At 41.1% G+C, this 18,482-nt stretch overlaps 1 protein-coding gene across 1 annotated transcript in view; it reads right to left on the reverse strand.

Moving 5' to 3' along the window:
• The window catches only part of igsf11 (immunoglobulin superfamily member 11), a 97,386-nt gene extending 80,200 nt beyond the window's left edge, over positions 1-17,186 (reverse strand). Inside the window, exon 1 of the mRNA XM_083914649.1 lies at positions 16,881-17,186. Within this exon, the coding sequence (XP_083770775.1) occupies positions 16,881-16,941 (61 nt within the window). The 5' untranslated portion in view covers positions 16,942-17,186. The remainder of the gene's footprint in view (positions 1-16,880) is intronic.
• Between the last annotated feature and the right edge of the window lie 1,296 nt (positions 17,187-18,482).

The following is an 18,482-nucleotide window of genomic DNA, read 5'->3' on the forward strand; positions in this document are numbered from 1 at the left end:
TGCCGAAGATGAAAGCTAGCACCTCCAAGCCTGGGCCCATGGCTCTCTACTGAAAAACGGCATGTATTGCTCCCTCCGGGTTGGAAGAGAGTAAGATCGTCAGTAGGATTGGTGTGTAATGTGGAGCTGAAAAAGTTTGCTGGGGACTGGACTGTCTTGTTTAGTCTGCTGCCACCACACCTTAGCCTAATAAACAGAAAATGGATGTCTGGACCAAACTGGTAATAAATGCAGAGCTGTTTACTGTACTATAAGACGTTTCTATATCTAAATCCAGTCCCTAACAAGCCCTCCATCAGTCATTAATTGTTTCTGAATGGAGTCTTCCCATCTCATTCCCACAAACTGATTCCTCGCCGGCTGCTGAGATACCAGTGCAGATGGACTGAATCAGGATGAGGCCAACAGCAGTGTCTGTGGAGCTAAACTCCTGGTAAATTGTGCCAGCGCAGAACCGCACCGTGTTGGGGCCTGGCCGCTGTGGCGCTTGAGTCCTGGCAGAGAGAACAGGGCCCCTCTTGTTTGGCAGAGCCATGTTGACAGGAAACATAATGCATTCACATGATAATGAGCCAGTGAATAAATGTCCCTCGCACTGCACCGCTTTCACCCCTTTACACACAGTACACGTCTTTACACAGATAGGGGGCAAAACACACGCACAAATCTACTGTACGCTGACACAAACACACACACATAGTCACACATACATGCGCGCTCAATCACAAACCCCTCAGTGTCTGGTTGCAGAGCGGCCTGATTGCTGGTCTCATCACCAAGGAGACCGGCACTAAGCGGGCGCCTGGCAGAGACAGACTGGCATTTAGCATTTAGGACCCCACAAAGCTTTCAGACAGAGTATACAGGCCTTTTTCAATGAAGAGAGAGGGGCACAGAGAGAGATTAGTCACACGGACACATGCAGAGAAATGGAGAAAAGAGGGGGGAATGAAATACTGTTTGACAGTCACATTAAAGAGCAGAATGATGAAGAGAAAGCGATAGAGTGAAAGATGGGAAGCAGAGAGCAGGATAGCAGCAAAAAGAAGAGGAATGGAAATGAATACATAATTGTGGCTACAAGGCAGAAAGGCAGGCAGGGAGAGAGAGAAATTAGATTTTCTTCTCTGTTTTATATTGACAAGTGCTTTACAGCACTGAATAACCACTGAGAGTGATGTGTCTAACTAACAAACGCCTCTGAGTGTTAAGAGGCGCATGTGTGATTTAATCTGACGTCACAAACGAGGGAAGCTATTAATACTCATGCCCACCTGAGTCTCCACCAGGCTAGAGAGGGAAAATTCAGTGCAAATGAACTGTAAAAACAAAGTTATTTTTTTCAAATTCATTCACAACTCCCCATGTTGGGAATAAAGAAAGGAAATGAAAAGCAGGGGAAATCAAGCATTTGTCACGAGCCCTCTGCCCTCGGAACCGAAAGCGGAATATCGAGGGATGGCACAGAGCAAACAAGTGTTAAATGGTTTACGTTTTATTTTTTTAACCCTGCGTTTCCCCTCCTCTTCATTTACTTTCCAGCGTATTATAGGTTTTCCTTCTATTATCACCTCGCTCTTGTTTGGTCCCAGTAAGCACAACATTCAGCGACGGTGTCCTTGAGAACAGATAGCAGAAGAGGAGGAGAATGTGTGACATCCAGGTACCAGGCTTTATCTCAGCACTGTAAATCCATCTAGTAAGACAGACAAGCTTTCTCCTAAGCTTAACCAAAGTGCTTTTGTTGCCCAAACACGCACATTTGAACAATCACCATCAACCCAGACCACCTACGTATGACTTCTGTGCAGCACAAGAACATAGCACTTGATTCACTTCATCTCCCTCGAAACATAACTGGCAAAATAAATTATTGTTATGTTAATGTAATTTCTATGAGACAGAGTGGACTGGTATTCGGGCTGAAGACTTCAGGCTGAAGACCAGTCCACTTCACCCATCCTGCGGCCCTTCATGCCCTCCCTCACTCTCAGGTCTCAGCCTCAGACTAACTGTTAAACAAGGTGTGAAATCTGCTGGTGTGGCTGGTTTGCTCTCTCTGCTTCACTCTCACCTCTACATTTACAGTCAGCTGGTCTCCAGTTATTCTCCCACTCGTGTTCCTTAAGAGTTTATCTCATATCCCACCACCCCCAGCCTCTCAGTGTCTGTGATGCTTTGATAACAAGCTATGAAATACTGTATCACATATGCCCTATCTCATTTGCACGGCCAACTTGCAGCATTAATTTTTCATTCTAATTCAAACAAGGATTCATTAAAATTGGAGTCTTTTTTTTCCTCCCCGCTGTGCATGGCGGTGGTGCACAGAGTGGCTACTTCAGCTGTTCCGTGGAACCTGTATTCATGAGCTTTTATCAAAGCAGTGTTTTATTATAACAATGGTTAATAGCGTCTCATGTGGCTATGCAGGCACACTGATGGCAGTCTCAGTGGGCCCTCCTTTTGTGGACCACCTCACTTTAACAGAGTAATGTTTTTTTTTCCATTGTGCTTTAATATACGACAAACATGTCTACATCTCTCTTCACCCAGTGGTACATTAATAAAAACGAGCAACATCTCTCGCCATCTCCCACCCACTCTCAAAGCATTACGTCACCCTATTCTGCTTAATAACAATGCACAATAGAGGAAGAGCCACACACTCAACTCTGGCCATTTGAGACCCAAATTCCAATGGGGAAATCATCCTCTAAATACGGAGAAATCGTTTTGGAACGGCAGTGTGTCCCATGTTAATAAAGCCACCTGCAGCTGAGTACAACAATGGAGTCACTGATTATCTTGTGTCATGGTTAAAACACTGCGTTTCATCTCAGAGCTTTAATTACGGGAAAATGTCAACCGTTTACAGGCCAGAGAAGATGGATCACTTGATATTCTGCCATTGATTATGAGAAATGCTTATGAAGAGTTGGACTAAGACTCACAGGTCCCCATGAGAATATTCTCTGTCTCTGCTCCTCGACTGAGCTCGCTCTTTTCTTCAATTCCCACCCTGCCGTTTCTATCTATATCAACATTATATGGTGCAGTTCTATAATTTCAGTGCTTTCTGCCATCCTTACTGGCATCACATCACTATGGAACAATGTCAGTGAACTGTAATTGCACATCATTGTTGCTTTGCCATAATTACAGTTGTGATAGTGCACAGGGAGAAAATGACTTAATAGTCTCTGGGTAATTGCCCCAATTGACTACAAGGTAGCTAATTGCATTGTTTGACGTTGTGTGGATGTGTACATCTCTGCATATGTGAATGTGTGTATGTGCGTACACGTGTGTGTGCATACATGTGGGGCAATGAGAGCAGTTGACAATAAACAAATAGCCACAGGAGAGTCTATCTGTGGGAACAGCGGGACAATAGCATACCATCACCCTTTTCAGCCACCTTCATCTCTGTGAATATTCTGGCACAGCACACACATTCACACTTCAATTCACTTTAGGAATCTATTTAAAATCGACTCTAATTATTTTGATTATGTTCTTGTATGTACTTATGATTAACGAGTTATTGCCTTTTATGTTCTGAATACCTGGACAGAAAAATCCCTACTCAATTAACTGATTTTTTCTTCAAGAGTAGACTTTTTTAATCATTTAAACCACCACTAAAAATAATGTCATAGTGCTAAGATAATTCTAATAAAGGCGGCAAATGATTTAAAGCTTTGTTAAGTTTCCAAATGTTCTTGATTTTTTTATTAATTTTCTTCACTTACAATTGTTGATACCTCACTAAGGATTAAAGTTTTACTCCATAAGATTTGCATCTATTTAATTGGCTTTTAAGTGACTATCTATAAAAGAGTGAGCTAAAACAATGGTATTGATCATGACCCACTAATGAAAGCACCCTGGCGACATTCCCGGGCTAGATGTAAATAAGCCGCTATGTTAGTGATGCTGCTGTCAGCCCAGATTGTCACTAATGGCTATGCTTCATTCACTTGTAATCAGAAATCTGGAACTTCTGAGTCAAGCTTGTGATAATGGGAGAAGTGTAATATGAACATGTGTGTGTGGGCGGATTTAAGAGGGTAGCATATAGGTGACAGACTGGAAGTAGAGAGGTGAATGTGTGTCAGTAAAATTTACAAAAGAACAAAAAATAAAAAATGTAAAAAAATGTCAAAACACATAGTGACCGTGAACATGACCAGATGGAGGGCTCTGAACAGAACAGAACAGGCTTGACTGCAGTTACATCTTACCGCCACAGAGGCCGCTAGAAACAAGACATCACAAATCTTGTGGACTACAACTTTAAAACATGGGTATGTCGCAAGGTTAATTCCTTGGCACGTTGATGTTCTCTGTTTACATGTTACGTGTCGGTGAAGTTACAAAAATGGTATCCACAATCATGACTTTAACTGCTTTGCGAATGACACCCAAATCTGCATTCCTTGAAAAGACAAAAAAAAAAAGGTTCTGCTTTGATGGAGATGATGGCACCAAATGAGAATTTAAGTGTTTCATCAACATTTATTTATTTCCCTGCCATATTTTCCAGGCTACTGATATCAAAAACCTTCAGCTCATACAAAACGCAGTTTTAAGAGTGTTGGTGATTTGGTCACACTGCACAGATTCTGACCTCCCTCCACTGGCGCCCAGTTTGAGCTGATCTGATTTCAAATACTGCAGCTTCTGCTAGCATATAAATAGAAAACAAGCTCACACAGTCATATTTATCTGATCTCACCATCCCTTATGTACCCTGTCACACCGTTCCGATAACAGGGTGCTGGCTGGCAAACTGTCACTGACAATCAAGAGGAAATTAGCAAGCAGCGGAGCCTTTCCTACCGAGCTACATATCTTAAGAGCTGCGGTTCCCTCGGGAAGATAAACCTGAGTAAATCTTTAAATCCAATCCACAGTTTATCTTTGGAAAGACACACTCTCTTCTTTCACTTTAATTTAGGGAGACGTTCACAGAGATCAGCTTTCCAGAACCAAGTCCAACCAAGAGTTGCCTTTTTTGTTGCTGCATCATCACACTCACTTCTTGTCTGCTGTGTGTATGCATTAAACATGTCTGCTTAAAGTGTGTTTGTCTCTCTGCTTGTCCATACACTATCCTACACAATGTTGTATGTGAAAAAAGACAAGTAAATAGATGAATACAGAGGTTTGCATGGTGTAAACTACATTTAAGGGTGGATCGACTATGCTAACGTCCAACCTTTGCGTATCTACATATGTTTGCACGCAAGGTCTTGCTCTTGTTTCACTGAACTGATCAAATAAAGCCAAAGCTATCCATAATCTATAAGCCAGGGTCACAGACCAAATGACAGACGTAATCTGTGACAAAGCCCATCTTAACAGATGATTTGGGCCTTGGCTCAATAGTTTACACATTGTTCCATATTCCCAAATCACCTCTTAGTGGACAAGCTGGGTACGGATCAGCAGCCATGACTGATCAGGCGAGGCAAGTGCAAGTCACAGCCTCCGCAGAAGAAAAAGATGTCAAAAGGGAAAAGGAAACTGCATTATAATGCCATAAATCAAATGTTTAATTTATGAACCCAATCTCTGCTGAAAGAACCCACCAGCACACTCACTCTCTCTTATACTAGAGGTCAAGAGATTACACCCAAATAGCCTATTTCTCTTGACACTTTATGCTAATGCTAAGGTGAATCATTTAAATGTTCCATAATACAAACACTGTACATTAATATTAATTATTTCATAAATATTCATTTATTTAGCCATTCATTCACCGATTTAGACCGTCACAGTAATGTTAGAGGTACATTCAAATAAGAAACAAATTAAGGATTCCTCAGGCTTCATCTCGGTCCCAAGTGAGTGTACAACAGCTGTATCAGTCAGCCCAGTCATTGTCACTTGAAGTATGCTCATTAGCACTCTGTCAGGGTGTTGGAATGAAGTGTATACCTTTAAAAACGAGATGTTTACCATATTTAAGGGTGTCATAACATAGTCAGTGTATTTCTCCAAAGTTGGTTTCCTGAATAAAGTGCCCTCAGCCCTCAGCCCTCCCCCCCCGTCGTTGTCATGTGGGACAAACATTCTATTATTGTGTTACGCTTATTTAAAGCTCCTCCAATAGCTGGCATCTACTTAAAAGGCTTTTTGTAGGATAGTGGACAAACAGGACAAAAACACACACACACACACACAATAGTGTCAGTGGGGTCTGTGACGATACTACCTTCTGGAATTATCAGTTTGGTCTGGGCAATATCTTTGCGATATGAATGCATGTGGGAGGGTGGGGTCAAGGTTCTTTGTGTGTGTACATCCATTCCCTAATGTGTGTGTGTTTATGTGGATGTGAATTCTGGCCTTTCATATTCTGGCAAAACTATCTAGGGGTCGAGTGGATTTGGAAATGGAGCACATTCAAAAAACAAAGCAGTTTGCAGCTTGCTGGACAGTGTTTCCCTGCCCCCACCACCAGTCTCCAGGCTGTCAGGGAGGGCAAGCAGATAAGGCTGTAGAGGCATGGATTAAGGGTTGAAGGGGCACAGCAGCATATGGTGCCCCCTGATATCAATACCCCTTACAGTATATAGTTGTCAGACTAACACTGCCTACACAGTCGCCTCAAGAAGTAGGTCTAATAGGATGCAAGAAAACAGTGCTCATTTTCTCTTTTTTATTTAGCCATTAGAGTTTAGAGTAAGCAGTCAACAGGTTTTAGTGGCTATACGGCCATCAAGATAAACCAACATGTGAAATATAGGTAGAGCTGTTGCCAAACCATGTTTTCCTTCCAGATTCTACCTAGTTTATGTATCAGCCAGTACAAAGTACAGATCTGATAAAAAATATAAATAGATTTAGTATCCTTTTAAACAGAATATATTTAGTATACTTTTTTAAAGCTTTTATAATGGCTGTATACTACTAACCCTATTTGAATGTGATATGATCTATGTCATTGTTCTATGTCCTGGCTCAGGTAATACATACAGAGAATGAATGACACAGGTTTAATTATCATCTATTTTGAGTCAGTCATAACAGAAAAAGAATATAAACAAAGAACATAAATGGAGGGCTTAATTACGTGGTATCGGATCGATGCATAGACTTGTTTAACAGCATTTTTAGGCAGTGTCGGACAGGAAAGTAATTGAAAACTGTGAGTAATTGTTTGAAAGGTTTTAAGGTCTGTGGACTGTGGACTGTCCTCATTCACTGTTCATATATACTGTATCTATAAACCTATATTCATTTAAGTATTTATCACTGTAGAAATTAGAGATATATGTTTTGTTTAAAATGTAAAAACCTAGGACTTTCAAGCGAGGGACTGGTGTTTGTGTCCTGGAAGAAATAAGCCAGACCATGACCTTTTTTCTAATCTTGACCAATTCACTTTAACCATCACAGTCCTATACCTGTCACTGTTTTGCAGCCTTAAGTAGAACGTCATATTTCATAAAATATCTTGAAAATTGTAACGCATATGTTTTCATACGATATCAAACGAACACATTGATGAGAATACATTGGTCTATGTGTGTGCATGAGTATGCCTGTTACATTAATCTGCCAGTGCACCTGAATGTGTGTATGGGCAACTATGGTCCCCAGTTTGTCAGAGACCCACCTGTGCCCCCTCCTGTTCTATTGGATACAACAATGTTAAGGTGAAGTCTGCTGTAACAATGCACAGATGGGATCTCTCTGTCTCCCTCTCTCTCTCAGTTCAATTCAGTTGAATTCAAATGAGCTTTATTAGCATGACCATGCCAAAGCATTCAGTACAATGATAATTATATTGAACAGTTATGATAATTACATTGAACAAGTAAAAAATATGAAATACGTGAGAAAAATGTCCAAGAATACAAATACATACATACATATAATAAAATATAAATATGTAGTGGAAATATAGTAAAATAAATAGATAATAACAATAATAACAATAATTATAATAATAATAAAGGAGTAGAAAGTATAATTAAACATGGACAATAAATAAATCATAGGATATAAAATGGATTAAGAATAGTTGTACAAAAAATAATAATTAATTAATTAATTAATTAATGGGTTGAGGCCTGGTTTAGATGGGTGACTTTACTCTCTCATGTTGTGGCAGGTGAAGAAGAAACTGTCCTGCTATGATGCAGCTAACTATTTTGAGAATTTAGTTTTCTGGTAAGTTATTAAAATGTTGTTGTTTTTTGCCTAATAGGGGGAAGAACCGTTGGCGAACAGGTTCAAATTTTGGACACTGCATGAGGAAGTGGCTTTCTGTCTCCACAGCAGCTCCTCCGCACTGCTGGCACAGCCGCTGCGCTATAGGCAGCCATGTTTTCCTGTAGCGGCCTGGCCAGGCTGCGAGCACTCTGTCTTTACTTTGTTAACATCACTCACTCAAGGTAGGGTGCCAAAGTGTTTAGGGCCAGATAATAACATTGCATTTTGCTCTGTGTGCATGTTTTGGTCTTCCAATTTTGTTTTTGAGTGGTTATAATTTGGTTGACTCTAACTGATGTGTTCTCAGGCTGGTCCTGAGGCAGAACCAAGGTAGAACCTGAGAACCTGAGTGAGGCGACTCGTCTCTCTCTCTCTCTCTCTCTCTCTCTCTCTCTCTCTCTCTCTCTCTCTCTCTCTCTCTCTCTCTCTCTCTCTCTCTCTCTCTCTCTCTCTCTCTCTCTCTCTCTCTCTCTCTCTCTCTCTCTCTCTCTCTCTCTCTCTCTCTCTCTCTCTCTCTCTCTCTCTCTCTCTCTTTCATTGTGTGCTATAACACGCCATTCTTCTTGGCTGTTCACATGCATCAGATTTGACATGCTCATTCGTTGTCTGCAAGGATAGAACAAGCGCAGACCACTTTTCAGTCTCATCCTCATCCCTGGAAAGTAATTTGTGTGTCGACAGAGTGTGTAGGAGGACAGAGCAAAAGGCAGACAGAGAGAAAATATAGAGTGTGTGAGAGGGAGGCACTGAGGGATCTAGAGAGTGGCAAAAACGGAGACAGTGAAAGAAAGTGAAATCGGAAAAACAGAGTGATGTAAAGGGAAGCAAAACACAAATACAAGGGTGCAATGAGGTTGAGAGAAACAGAGAAGCGTAGATGGATATAGGTCAAGATAAAGAGAGAAAGTGAAGTTGGACACCTAAGAGAGAGCGCGGGTAGGAGAACAGCCCTAGTGAGCAAATATTGCTTTGGGGCGCTGTACAAGAGGAACAAATAATGAAACTATGGAGCGCTAACACACAACATTTCCAACAGGAAGGGACATAGGCAGTTCACACACATCTTCTCCTACAGGGGTATCTCATTTCGGTGTCATGCTGACCGGACAGTAACACCGTAGTGATTTATATACAGGACCTCCAACCCATAAAAAAACAGAGCTCACTTGTGGTGCCGACCCCACATTAAGAGCAGTAGCCTTTGTGGGGTTAACTCAGCCTCACACACAAATACAGTTGGCTTTATTGGAACTTTTTAATGTCCAGACATTTGACTTTGAAAGTAAAATTTAATTAGTGTGTACATAAATACTGTACTATATGTTCTTCGGCTCTGGCCAACATTATCAAACTAATATGAAAATACATTTTTAACATCTCTTTGGCACCCTGATGCCTTCTGAAATGGGTTTCTTATTAATACATTTTCAGAGTAGAGACACTGAACTAGATTAAAAGAGCAAAAGCACAAATAAACCAGCAGTGTTTTACCCCCACATCCAGTCTATGAATTACCTATGGCTGTGAAAAGCTCTGGGTATATTTAATGCAGGAGAATCTGTCCCCTTTTTCACTTTGTTCCCCTCTATTCTCTTCACTTTGCAGTATTTTGCATTTTCACTCCATAAGCAGATGTGTATGGGATGCCAGGCAGAGGGGTTTAAAGTTCAGTTCATCTGCTCACCCTGAGCACAAAGATAAAGGATTCCAAAAAAAATAACATGCTGCTGTCAGAGGGATAAAAACAAGATTAACAATAGTAAACACAATATACAGTATGTACAGCAAAAATAAGCGTTTTAATCCTTACTAGTTCTCCATCTTTTTTGAAACCACATCATGTCATGTGTTTCTGTGGGTGCTCTCAATCAGGCACCCGACAGTAGAGGAGTAGCCATTACAGACAACCTACCATGTGCAACAGTGGGCAAATTACACTGTTACACTCATCTAGAATATGAAATTACGCATTGTGTATTTTTAGAGCCTCCGCAATCATCTGGTCAAGACAACTCAATGGACCACTTCAAGAGCAACGCACAGGATCTGCATTATCTCTCAGTGTGACACCAGCCAGCTCAGCCGCTGGGTTCATCAAGTGCTGTAAGGTCATTTAGTCGTTGTGTGGATCAATTAACAATCAATTTCAAATTAGTGATGCAAGGCCACAGAACTCCAGGGACTACAGCAGCTACAGCTATAGTCCCTGCTTCAGATCTCTCGTGTCAGGAGACTCTGACCTAAAACCACCCATCCTTCCTTTACGCCTGCTGTAAATGCAGCTCCACCTACCATACCTAATGTAGCTATCTGTCTTCATAGACTGCTCACCTCCTCTGAAGGAACACTGCAATATTTGGTTTTGCATTGTGCCAAACACTGTAGTGCTGTGTAATTTGTTCAAATGAGAAATGTAACACTCGCATCATCATCATCATCATAGTTTCTAATCATCCAATTTGACACACCTGGTGGGGGCCAAATAACTACAATAATTTGCACACTTGGTATGCACACACTGCGTTCCCTCAAAATGAATAAGATTTATCAGAGTTTTCTTTATATGTGGGTATACTTGTGTTATTTTGGACACTGGCTATTTAAACATGCTTCTAATAGCCTCATCAACACAGAGATTCTGCAATACTTCTGTTAAGATGATCCGCCGTTACGCCAGCTTTTCTGTTTTACACTGAACCAAATAATGGAGGCATAATGTGCGATTTTATATAGCATGACAGCATTCCCAAAAGCTAAACAGGTCCACCCCTTCTGATCCACCGTTCTGGCTGATTGACTACAGAAGTAACTTGAGAACATGATTTCATTATGTCAAAGAATAGATCAGCAATTCAAGGGAACTAATTTAATGTGAAGTAATTTAAGAGTAGGAACCTTAGTGTATTACTAATTTTTATATCCAAACAGTTTGACTGACCAAGTCAAATGGCTGTCCACACGCTATGCATAAAAAAGAACAGCTGAACAGACCACAGTGAGTTTCCTTTCATCCTAACGCTGAGCTCACTGGAGAGCATGAATCTGCCTAATGAACCTAAAAGACAAAGTGACTGTCTGGAACCTGAAGATCTGTAACTGGTTGATCAAACTGATGAGGGCATTACAGTCCGAGGGAAACCTTGATCCTTTGGGATCTGTTGTAATTTATTTACCTGGGGAATATGAGGTCCCCCCCACACACACACACACACACTCACACACACACACACACACACACACACACTCACACACACACACAAACACACACACACACGTATGGGAATAATGTGTGCACAGAAGCACTTCCTCCTCCATTGATTTGTGCTCATAAAGGCCTACAATGATAAACACAGCAACTATTCTTGGTAATACCAGGGATCAACTTAACAACCCTCTGGCTGACACTGATTGAGAGCGGCAATATATCACACGCACAAAGAAGTGAATGGTATGGGAGGAATTTTGTAAAATATAAGTCAATTAACATGGATTGTTGCAAACATCGAAGTGAGCAGTTGCCCTAAAGATAGCATAGCACTATGTTTTATCAATATTCGTGAGGATAAATAAACTTGAAAAAAAAAGATCTTTAGTCAAGCGCAAAAATAAGTGCAGCTTTTTGAAGGTCTTGTGCAAGAGTCTGCAAAGAAACAATAATTATTCTGTTCTGTGGAAAACCCCAATTTGCGTCTGTAGATTAGGGTGCTGACTCGCACTCATGACTTTGTCCGGATTCATGGTATTAATGAGACTTTTTTCCACTCTCTTTCTTTCTTCTGAGCCTTTGGAGCAATCCCTGGAAGAAAGCAACTCTTAAACAGTAATGTGCCATGTAAGTAGTCAGTAAACTAAAATATATCAACATTTCCCAAAAATAATTTCCTTATGCAACACTCATTAAAACTCTAGTATGGCCGCCTTAATATTATATCTGAATGTACCAAATATCTCCTGAGTAACTGACGTGATGGAGGAGTCCTGTCAGCAAAGGTCCTGTCAAACCTCAAGAGCCAGCGAAGCAAAACTGCTCATTTCAGGGAGAGGAGCTTCAGGGTGCCACGACAGGAGGAAGACGCTTTCTTTAAATATGTATAAGCAAAGGGCTCCTCACACACACACACACACACACACACACACACACACACACACTCAAAAGGAAACTTAAGTTAAAGGTGTCTCATCCAAATGGTACAATCTGTCACAGTATTTTACGTTATATAAAGCATATAGATTCACTAATGTTTGTGGTTTTGTCATAGATTTTTTCTTTCGGCTTTCAGAATTACACCTGTCCCTCTGCACCAAACATACAGAACAACGTTGCATGATTGAAGTGATTCATTTTCCATGCTTGAGTTATAAAGTGAAGGTGTTTCCTTCTGCATGCTCTTTGCTAGCATCAACTTTCACAAAAGTGATCACACTTACGGCAATGATCTTGGGGCTCAAGCATACCGTGCTACAACTCTGTGTGTTACTGCCACACAGGCTGGCATTCAAACTGGGTTCGCTAATGAAATGTCTTACGTGTCATAAAAATGAAAGTTTAAATGTTTCATTCGCACAATTTCTCTGCACAGATATTGCAGCAGTGCTTTCACTGAGAAGCAAAGTGTTTGCCACTTTAAGTGTTATAGATGACCAACCTGAACCAAGTTGAACAAGTGTACTGCCTCCAGATCAGCTTCTGTTTCCCAACATCTTTTTTTAAATCATCTAACCCAAATGCAGTTAAAAACACAACTGATCACATTGCACCAACAGCATCGCCCTGCTCCCTACACGCTCATGAATCAATCATGATTCCCTCATTTGCCACTCTGATTAAAGGTACAACCACTTCCAAAACCTCAAAGCCCCAGACCTCTGTGAACTGACCACATCAGATGTTTGCCCCAGATGCTTGGCCAACTGCCGTGCAGCAGGGCAGCCAGTGGACTCTTTGGGGCCTAGTTTAATGTGTGCTTAAGAGACCGTGGGACCGGGTGAATGCTGCGCTCCCTTCCTCCAAATATCTGCCCATCATTTATTCATTCACACTCCCAGGATGCCGGCTGCCGCCATCATCTGAGGACCCTGTAGTCTGAAGTTCTGTGCGCCTCTGTTGCTCAAACGTACACACGCATATGCACGCACGCACATGCACTTTACAAGCGGTCCCAGAGGTCTTTTAATTTTTTGAGAGGCTATTTTTAGTGAGAAAAATAATCGAGGTGGAAAGTTCCATCTGTCCAACACTCTTGTTCCAGCTGCTCCTTTTTAGCAGCAGGCGGAACGAGGAGGGAAAAAAAACGTTACTTATCAGACAAAACTGACACAGACGGGATTTTCTGTCCTTTGCATTCTGCATCAGCAGGATGTTTAGATCGAGAGGCTTGTTCTGAGTTGGATGCTGGATGTATTCCATGTTTTCTTAACTGCAATATCACCTACGGTTAAAATCACCACTTTTACACTTTTTTTCAATCTGTTCATAACTCTTGTTCTACTGTTTCTCTCTTGTCTCTAATTATCTTTGGCTACCTTCAAATCTTGAAGAGAGTTTTTTTTTTTTAAGTAGCTTTAAGTGGCAATAGAAATGCATCGATAAAAATGTGGTTTTGGTGATTTGCAGATGCGATATTGGACCTGCTATACATTATAATAAAGTTATTGATTGTAGTTTAGCCCAGCTTTTACCTCAACAGCTTTTGCCCGGTGTTATTCATATCTGAATGACCACTTGACTGAAGTTAAATCAGTAAACTGAGCAAAGAAGACCAAGAAACAGACCAGGCTTGTTATATAATTTTATACCGGTACTTTTAGCAGATCCTCAAAGGTTAACAAGCTCCCACAGAAAGTGGAGAAGGGTGCTGCTTTGAGTTCAGCTTTGATGCAGACATGAATGCCCTGAATGTCAATGAGCTTAAGAAACACTGTTGTCTTTTTTATTTATGCTTGAGAGCTCCTCCTCTTCACTGGACTCTTCATTTCAAACATACAGGACAGTGGCATGGAAGCCTGGAGGCGAACCCAAAAATTTCACTGTATTTAAATTTGAAATGTTCTATAGGATCTATTATGCAAACAACCAAAACAAGTTCAGAGCCACCACCTCGGCTTGAATTTAATTTGCTGAATTGATTGGTCCTCCAGATCGGTCCCTGCTACACCCTTGAGGGTTGTTCTGGGTGAATCATTAAATCGGGGGCATCATGAACAGAGCTGCTCTGTGTGGGTATCGCCATGGGGGTTTGTTGTGACAACAGCTGAACCAATCTGTTTATTAGCATAGAGCCTCTACTGTTTATTCTTCCAACTTTTACAAACTTTCCTCAAATGTTTTAAGCACTGCAGATCTGAGCGGCCTGACTTTTAGTCACTGTGTAGCTGTAAAATGCCTTTCTCTAATTGAGAGGAAAGAATGCAATATTTATGTGTGACTGGGGAGGCTGAAGAAGGACCTGACATGTCCTCTAACCAACGCTTACAAACTTGGCCGTGGCTGAGGCCTGTCCAAGTCACTTGTGAATTTTACCTTCTCCTGTCATAGCGGCTCAGAGTTTTCTGCTTTTCAGAACTTTCCTCTTTTCAGATCTTTTTAACTGTCAAGTGCAGACGCACACTTGGTGGCATGCACACTGCATTCAAGCCACAAAACACGCTTGTTCGAAAGATATCAGAACATGCGAGATAAAAGTGAAACTAGCCAGCCCTCATTGTGTGAAAACCCCAAACAACCCTGTGTCCGCTAACATAATGAACAGATCGGATCAATCTTGTGACAATGTCTGACATGCAAAAAGTGGAGGTCAGTACATACAGCCAAAACAAGCAACCGCAATCAATAGTGACTTTGCTGCATCAGAATGTATTTATAGAAACACTGGCAGCTCCCCGCCAAGATGCAAAAGGAGAGAAGAAAAACGGTCCAGCGAATGCAGCTTCTTCCTGAACAAGCTGGCCTGTTAATAGAGCTGCTGACATACTGAGCAGTTTGTTCTTTCTAAAAACTCGTTTTCTTTTAATTGGATGGACATGTGAATCACATGAGATCACATGAGGGGGAAAATAAAGAGTGACTAGAATCCACAATTATTTGTTTCTTAGAAAAAGGCTCGGACTGGACGAATCAAATAGTCTTGTGTGCATGTGTGTGTGTGTGTTTGTGTGTGTGTGTGTGTGTGTGTGTGCGTGTGTGTGTGTGTGTTACCCTGAGTAAAGCGGACAAGACGCCATACATCTACTTACTCCAGAGGTATACAGCTAAACAAGGGAGCAGCAGAGTGAAACACCTGGGCAATCACGACCGAATTCGATCTCACACAATTGTTCTGTCGAAATTGACATGTCAGGCCGGTGTGTGTGTGTCTATGTGTCTCTGTCTGTGTGTGTGTGTGTGCGCCTGCATGGTTCAGTGGAAATGCTTTTGGTCCCCTGACATGAGCCTCTAGGCAGACTTGGTCGACATTGTCTAGCATTTTTCTGCTCTGCTTTGCTATTTCTTCATAAAGATGTGTACACTGTGCGTATTAATGTTTGATTAAGCTTTAACAGTCTCATAATGCATGCAAAACTGTTTTGTTAATTTCCCTACATCATATTTGAATGAAAACATTTCTACTTTTTTAGTTTTAATTGTTTGTGTAAATTTAGTTCTATTTTGAAAAAACTCTTTCCCTCAATTACAGGAAACATCTTTATGAATTTATAAAGCCTTAAACAACAAATATCTCAGACAAATTTTAAGTCTCATTTTCAATATTCAATGGATGTAATATTATAAAAGAGGATCCAACATAAACTTACCAACATAAACATATATATATATATATATATATATATATATATATATGACAAACACCCACTCACTCCCAAAGCTATGTGGTTGGATTAACGCTCTTATAAAATAAAGTCAACAAACTTACTAAGTGCCACACACACACACACACACACACACACACACACACACACACACACACACACAGACACACAGACACACACACACTTCCCAAAGGATAATTATATGAGAATATGGAGATTTCCCTGTGGGGTTTCTATCTCCTGGACTGCCTGCATGGTCACCATGCTTCTCGTGGATCGGGCGGGTACCAGCGCAACCCTCCACCCTCCACCGTCTGCTCACTGTTTCAAAACACAGACTCTCTGAGCCGCGTTTTAATGTGTACCGGTAGTGGTAAAACATTTTAAACCATATGTTGTGTAAGACATATCAGGCACGGCAGGGCGCATTATGGATAAGATGTGCACAATCAAAAGTGTTTTTTGGGAGAGATAGCATGGCGGCTCTAGGGAGGGAAAAATCATCCTAAATCGGTGCTTTAGTTTTTCTGGAAGTGCCGGGGATTTGTCTGCCTGATCCAAACATACAGTATTAGAGGAGGGGGGGATCAAATGGATGTGGCACGCGCTCTTGGATACGGCACAATTTAATTCCAGATACATCTGTTTTTCTTTTTGCAGTAGACTACTGATGCAGATGTATGTCATGACGATTTGTACACGCGATAGAAAATATGCAAACCTTTGGGAATATTTCCCTATAACTTATTATTATTATTATTATTGTTGTTGTTGCTGTTATTATAGGATCGTGCTTGTAGTGGAGGGTAGGTGCACAAGTTTCCAAGTGTCACACAACTTACCCTCCATGCAGAAAATGAACATCCAGGCTATCCATAGGTCCGAGTTATGAAACTTCACCATGGTTCGTAACTGTTCAGGTGCTGATTCTCAGTTTTAGCCCAGTGCCTTCTTCTTGGTGAAGTCTCCGCTCCGCTCACAGTTCCCTTGAAGAAAAGTAACTGTTCCTCCTAATGACAGGTGACATGAAAGCAGCCCGAGGTTTTTCTTTACGCAGCGCACACCAGCAACATTTCCCAGAAACTACGTGAAATGGTCACAGAGAGCATTTCTATCCAACGGGCGCTCGCCTCTCCTCCGGGCGCTTTTTACCCCTCCTCTGCTCCCGTTCTTTGGTAGCTGCTGGCCACTCCAAGTCTATATTCTTTCCTCGACCTCCAGTCAGTTTACGTACGCTTGGGGAAAGTCACTGTCCACCTGCTGGTAGACAAAAATGTGCACTGAAAGTGATTTACAAACAGATCAGAAACTGGCACTTTTCCTGTCCGCTTGGTGAGTTTCTCCAACGCGTCTTGTTGCGCTCCATGGTTTCTCGTCTGCTCTGCTGTGGCTGAGCGGACCCGGTAGAGAAACCCACAGCATTGGAGACAATAAGATTTCCTATTGCTCCTTTTCAAAATAAGACGGCCGTGATTGTTTGTCACGAGGTAGCAAAAGGACAGAAGCGCCTCCTCTCCAAGGAGACACCACACTTTTGAATCCACTCCACCACAGACTGGGAGACTGTATCCAGTAAATAGGCCTACAGTCAGCGGGACTGCCAGACACACACCACCACTCAGAGTGCTCTTATTTTGTAGGTGAAATCCACCTGTATTTCCTGTTTTAGTCTGAGTGTGTCTGTGCAGCCTGACGGCGCTCAGCAGCGGATGATTGAGAGATGAGCTCCAGCCCGGCTGTTGCTGGGAGACCGCTGACGCCAGACGAGAGAAAGAGACATGCGTGCCCTCCTGCGGCGCGATCACAGTACGACGGATAGAAAGGAAGAGAATACGATTGGATAGAATAGAATAGAATAGAATAGAATAGGACACAATATGATACAATATGATACAATAGGATACAATAAGAAACGTAGTTCTAGTAGAATTAGATATAATCGAATATATTAAGATGGGAGTGAAATCAGAATACAATAGAATGATATTAGAATACAACATAATTAGATAGAACATACTGAGATGACTGGAATAGAATGGAATTAGACCAATAGATGAAGATAGAATAGAATAGAATAGAATAGAATTAGATTGGAAAAAGAGTAAGATAGAATAGAATAGAATAGAATTAGATGGAAAAAGAGTAAGATAGAATAGAATAGAATAGAATTAGATGGAACAAGAGAAAGATAGAATAGAATAGAATAGAATTAGATGGAAAAAGATGAAGATAGAATAGCACAGAATAGAATTAGATGGAAAAAGATGAAGATAGAATAGAATAGAATAGAATTAGATGGAAAAAGATGAAGATAGAATAGAATAGAATAGAATTAGATGGAAAAAGATGAAGATAGAATAGAATAGAATTAGATGGAAAAAGATGAAGATAGAATAGAATAGAATAGAATTAAATGGAAAAAGAGTAAGATAGGATAGAATAGA

Source organism: Echiichthys vipera (assembly GCF_963691815.1).
Source record: "Echiichthys vipera genome assembly, chromosome: 5".
Taxonomy (NCBI): Eukaryota; Metazoa; Chordata; class Actinopteri; order Perciformes; family Trachinidae; genus Echiichthys; species Echiichthys vipera.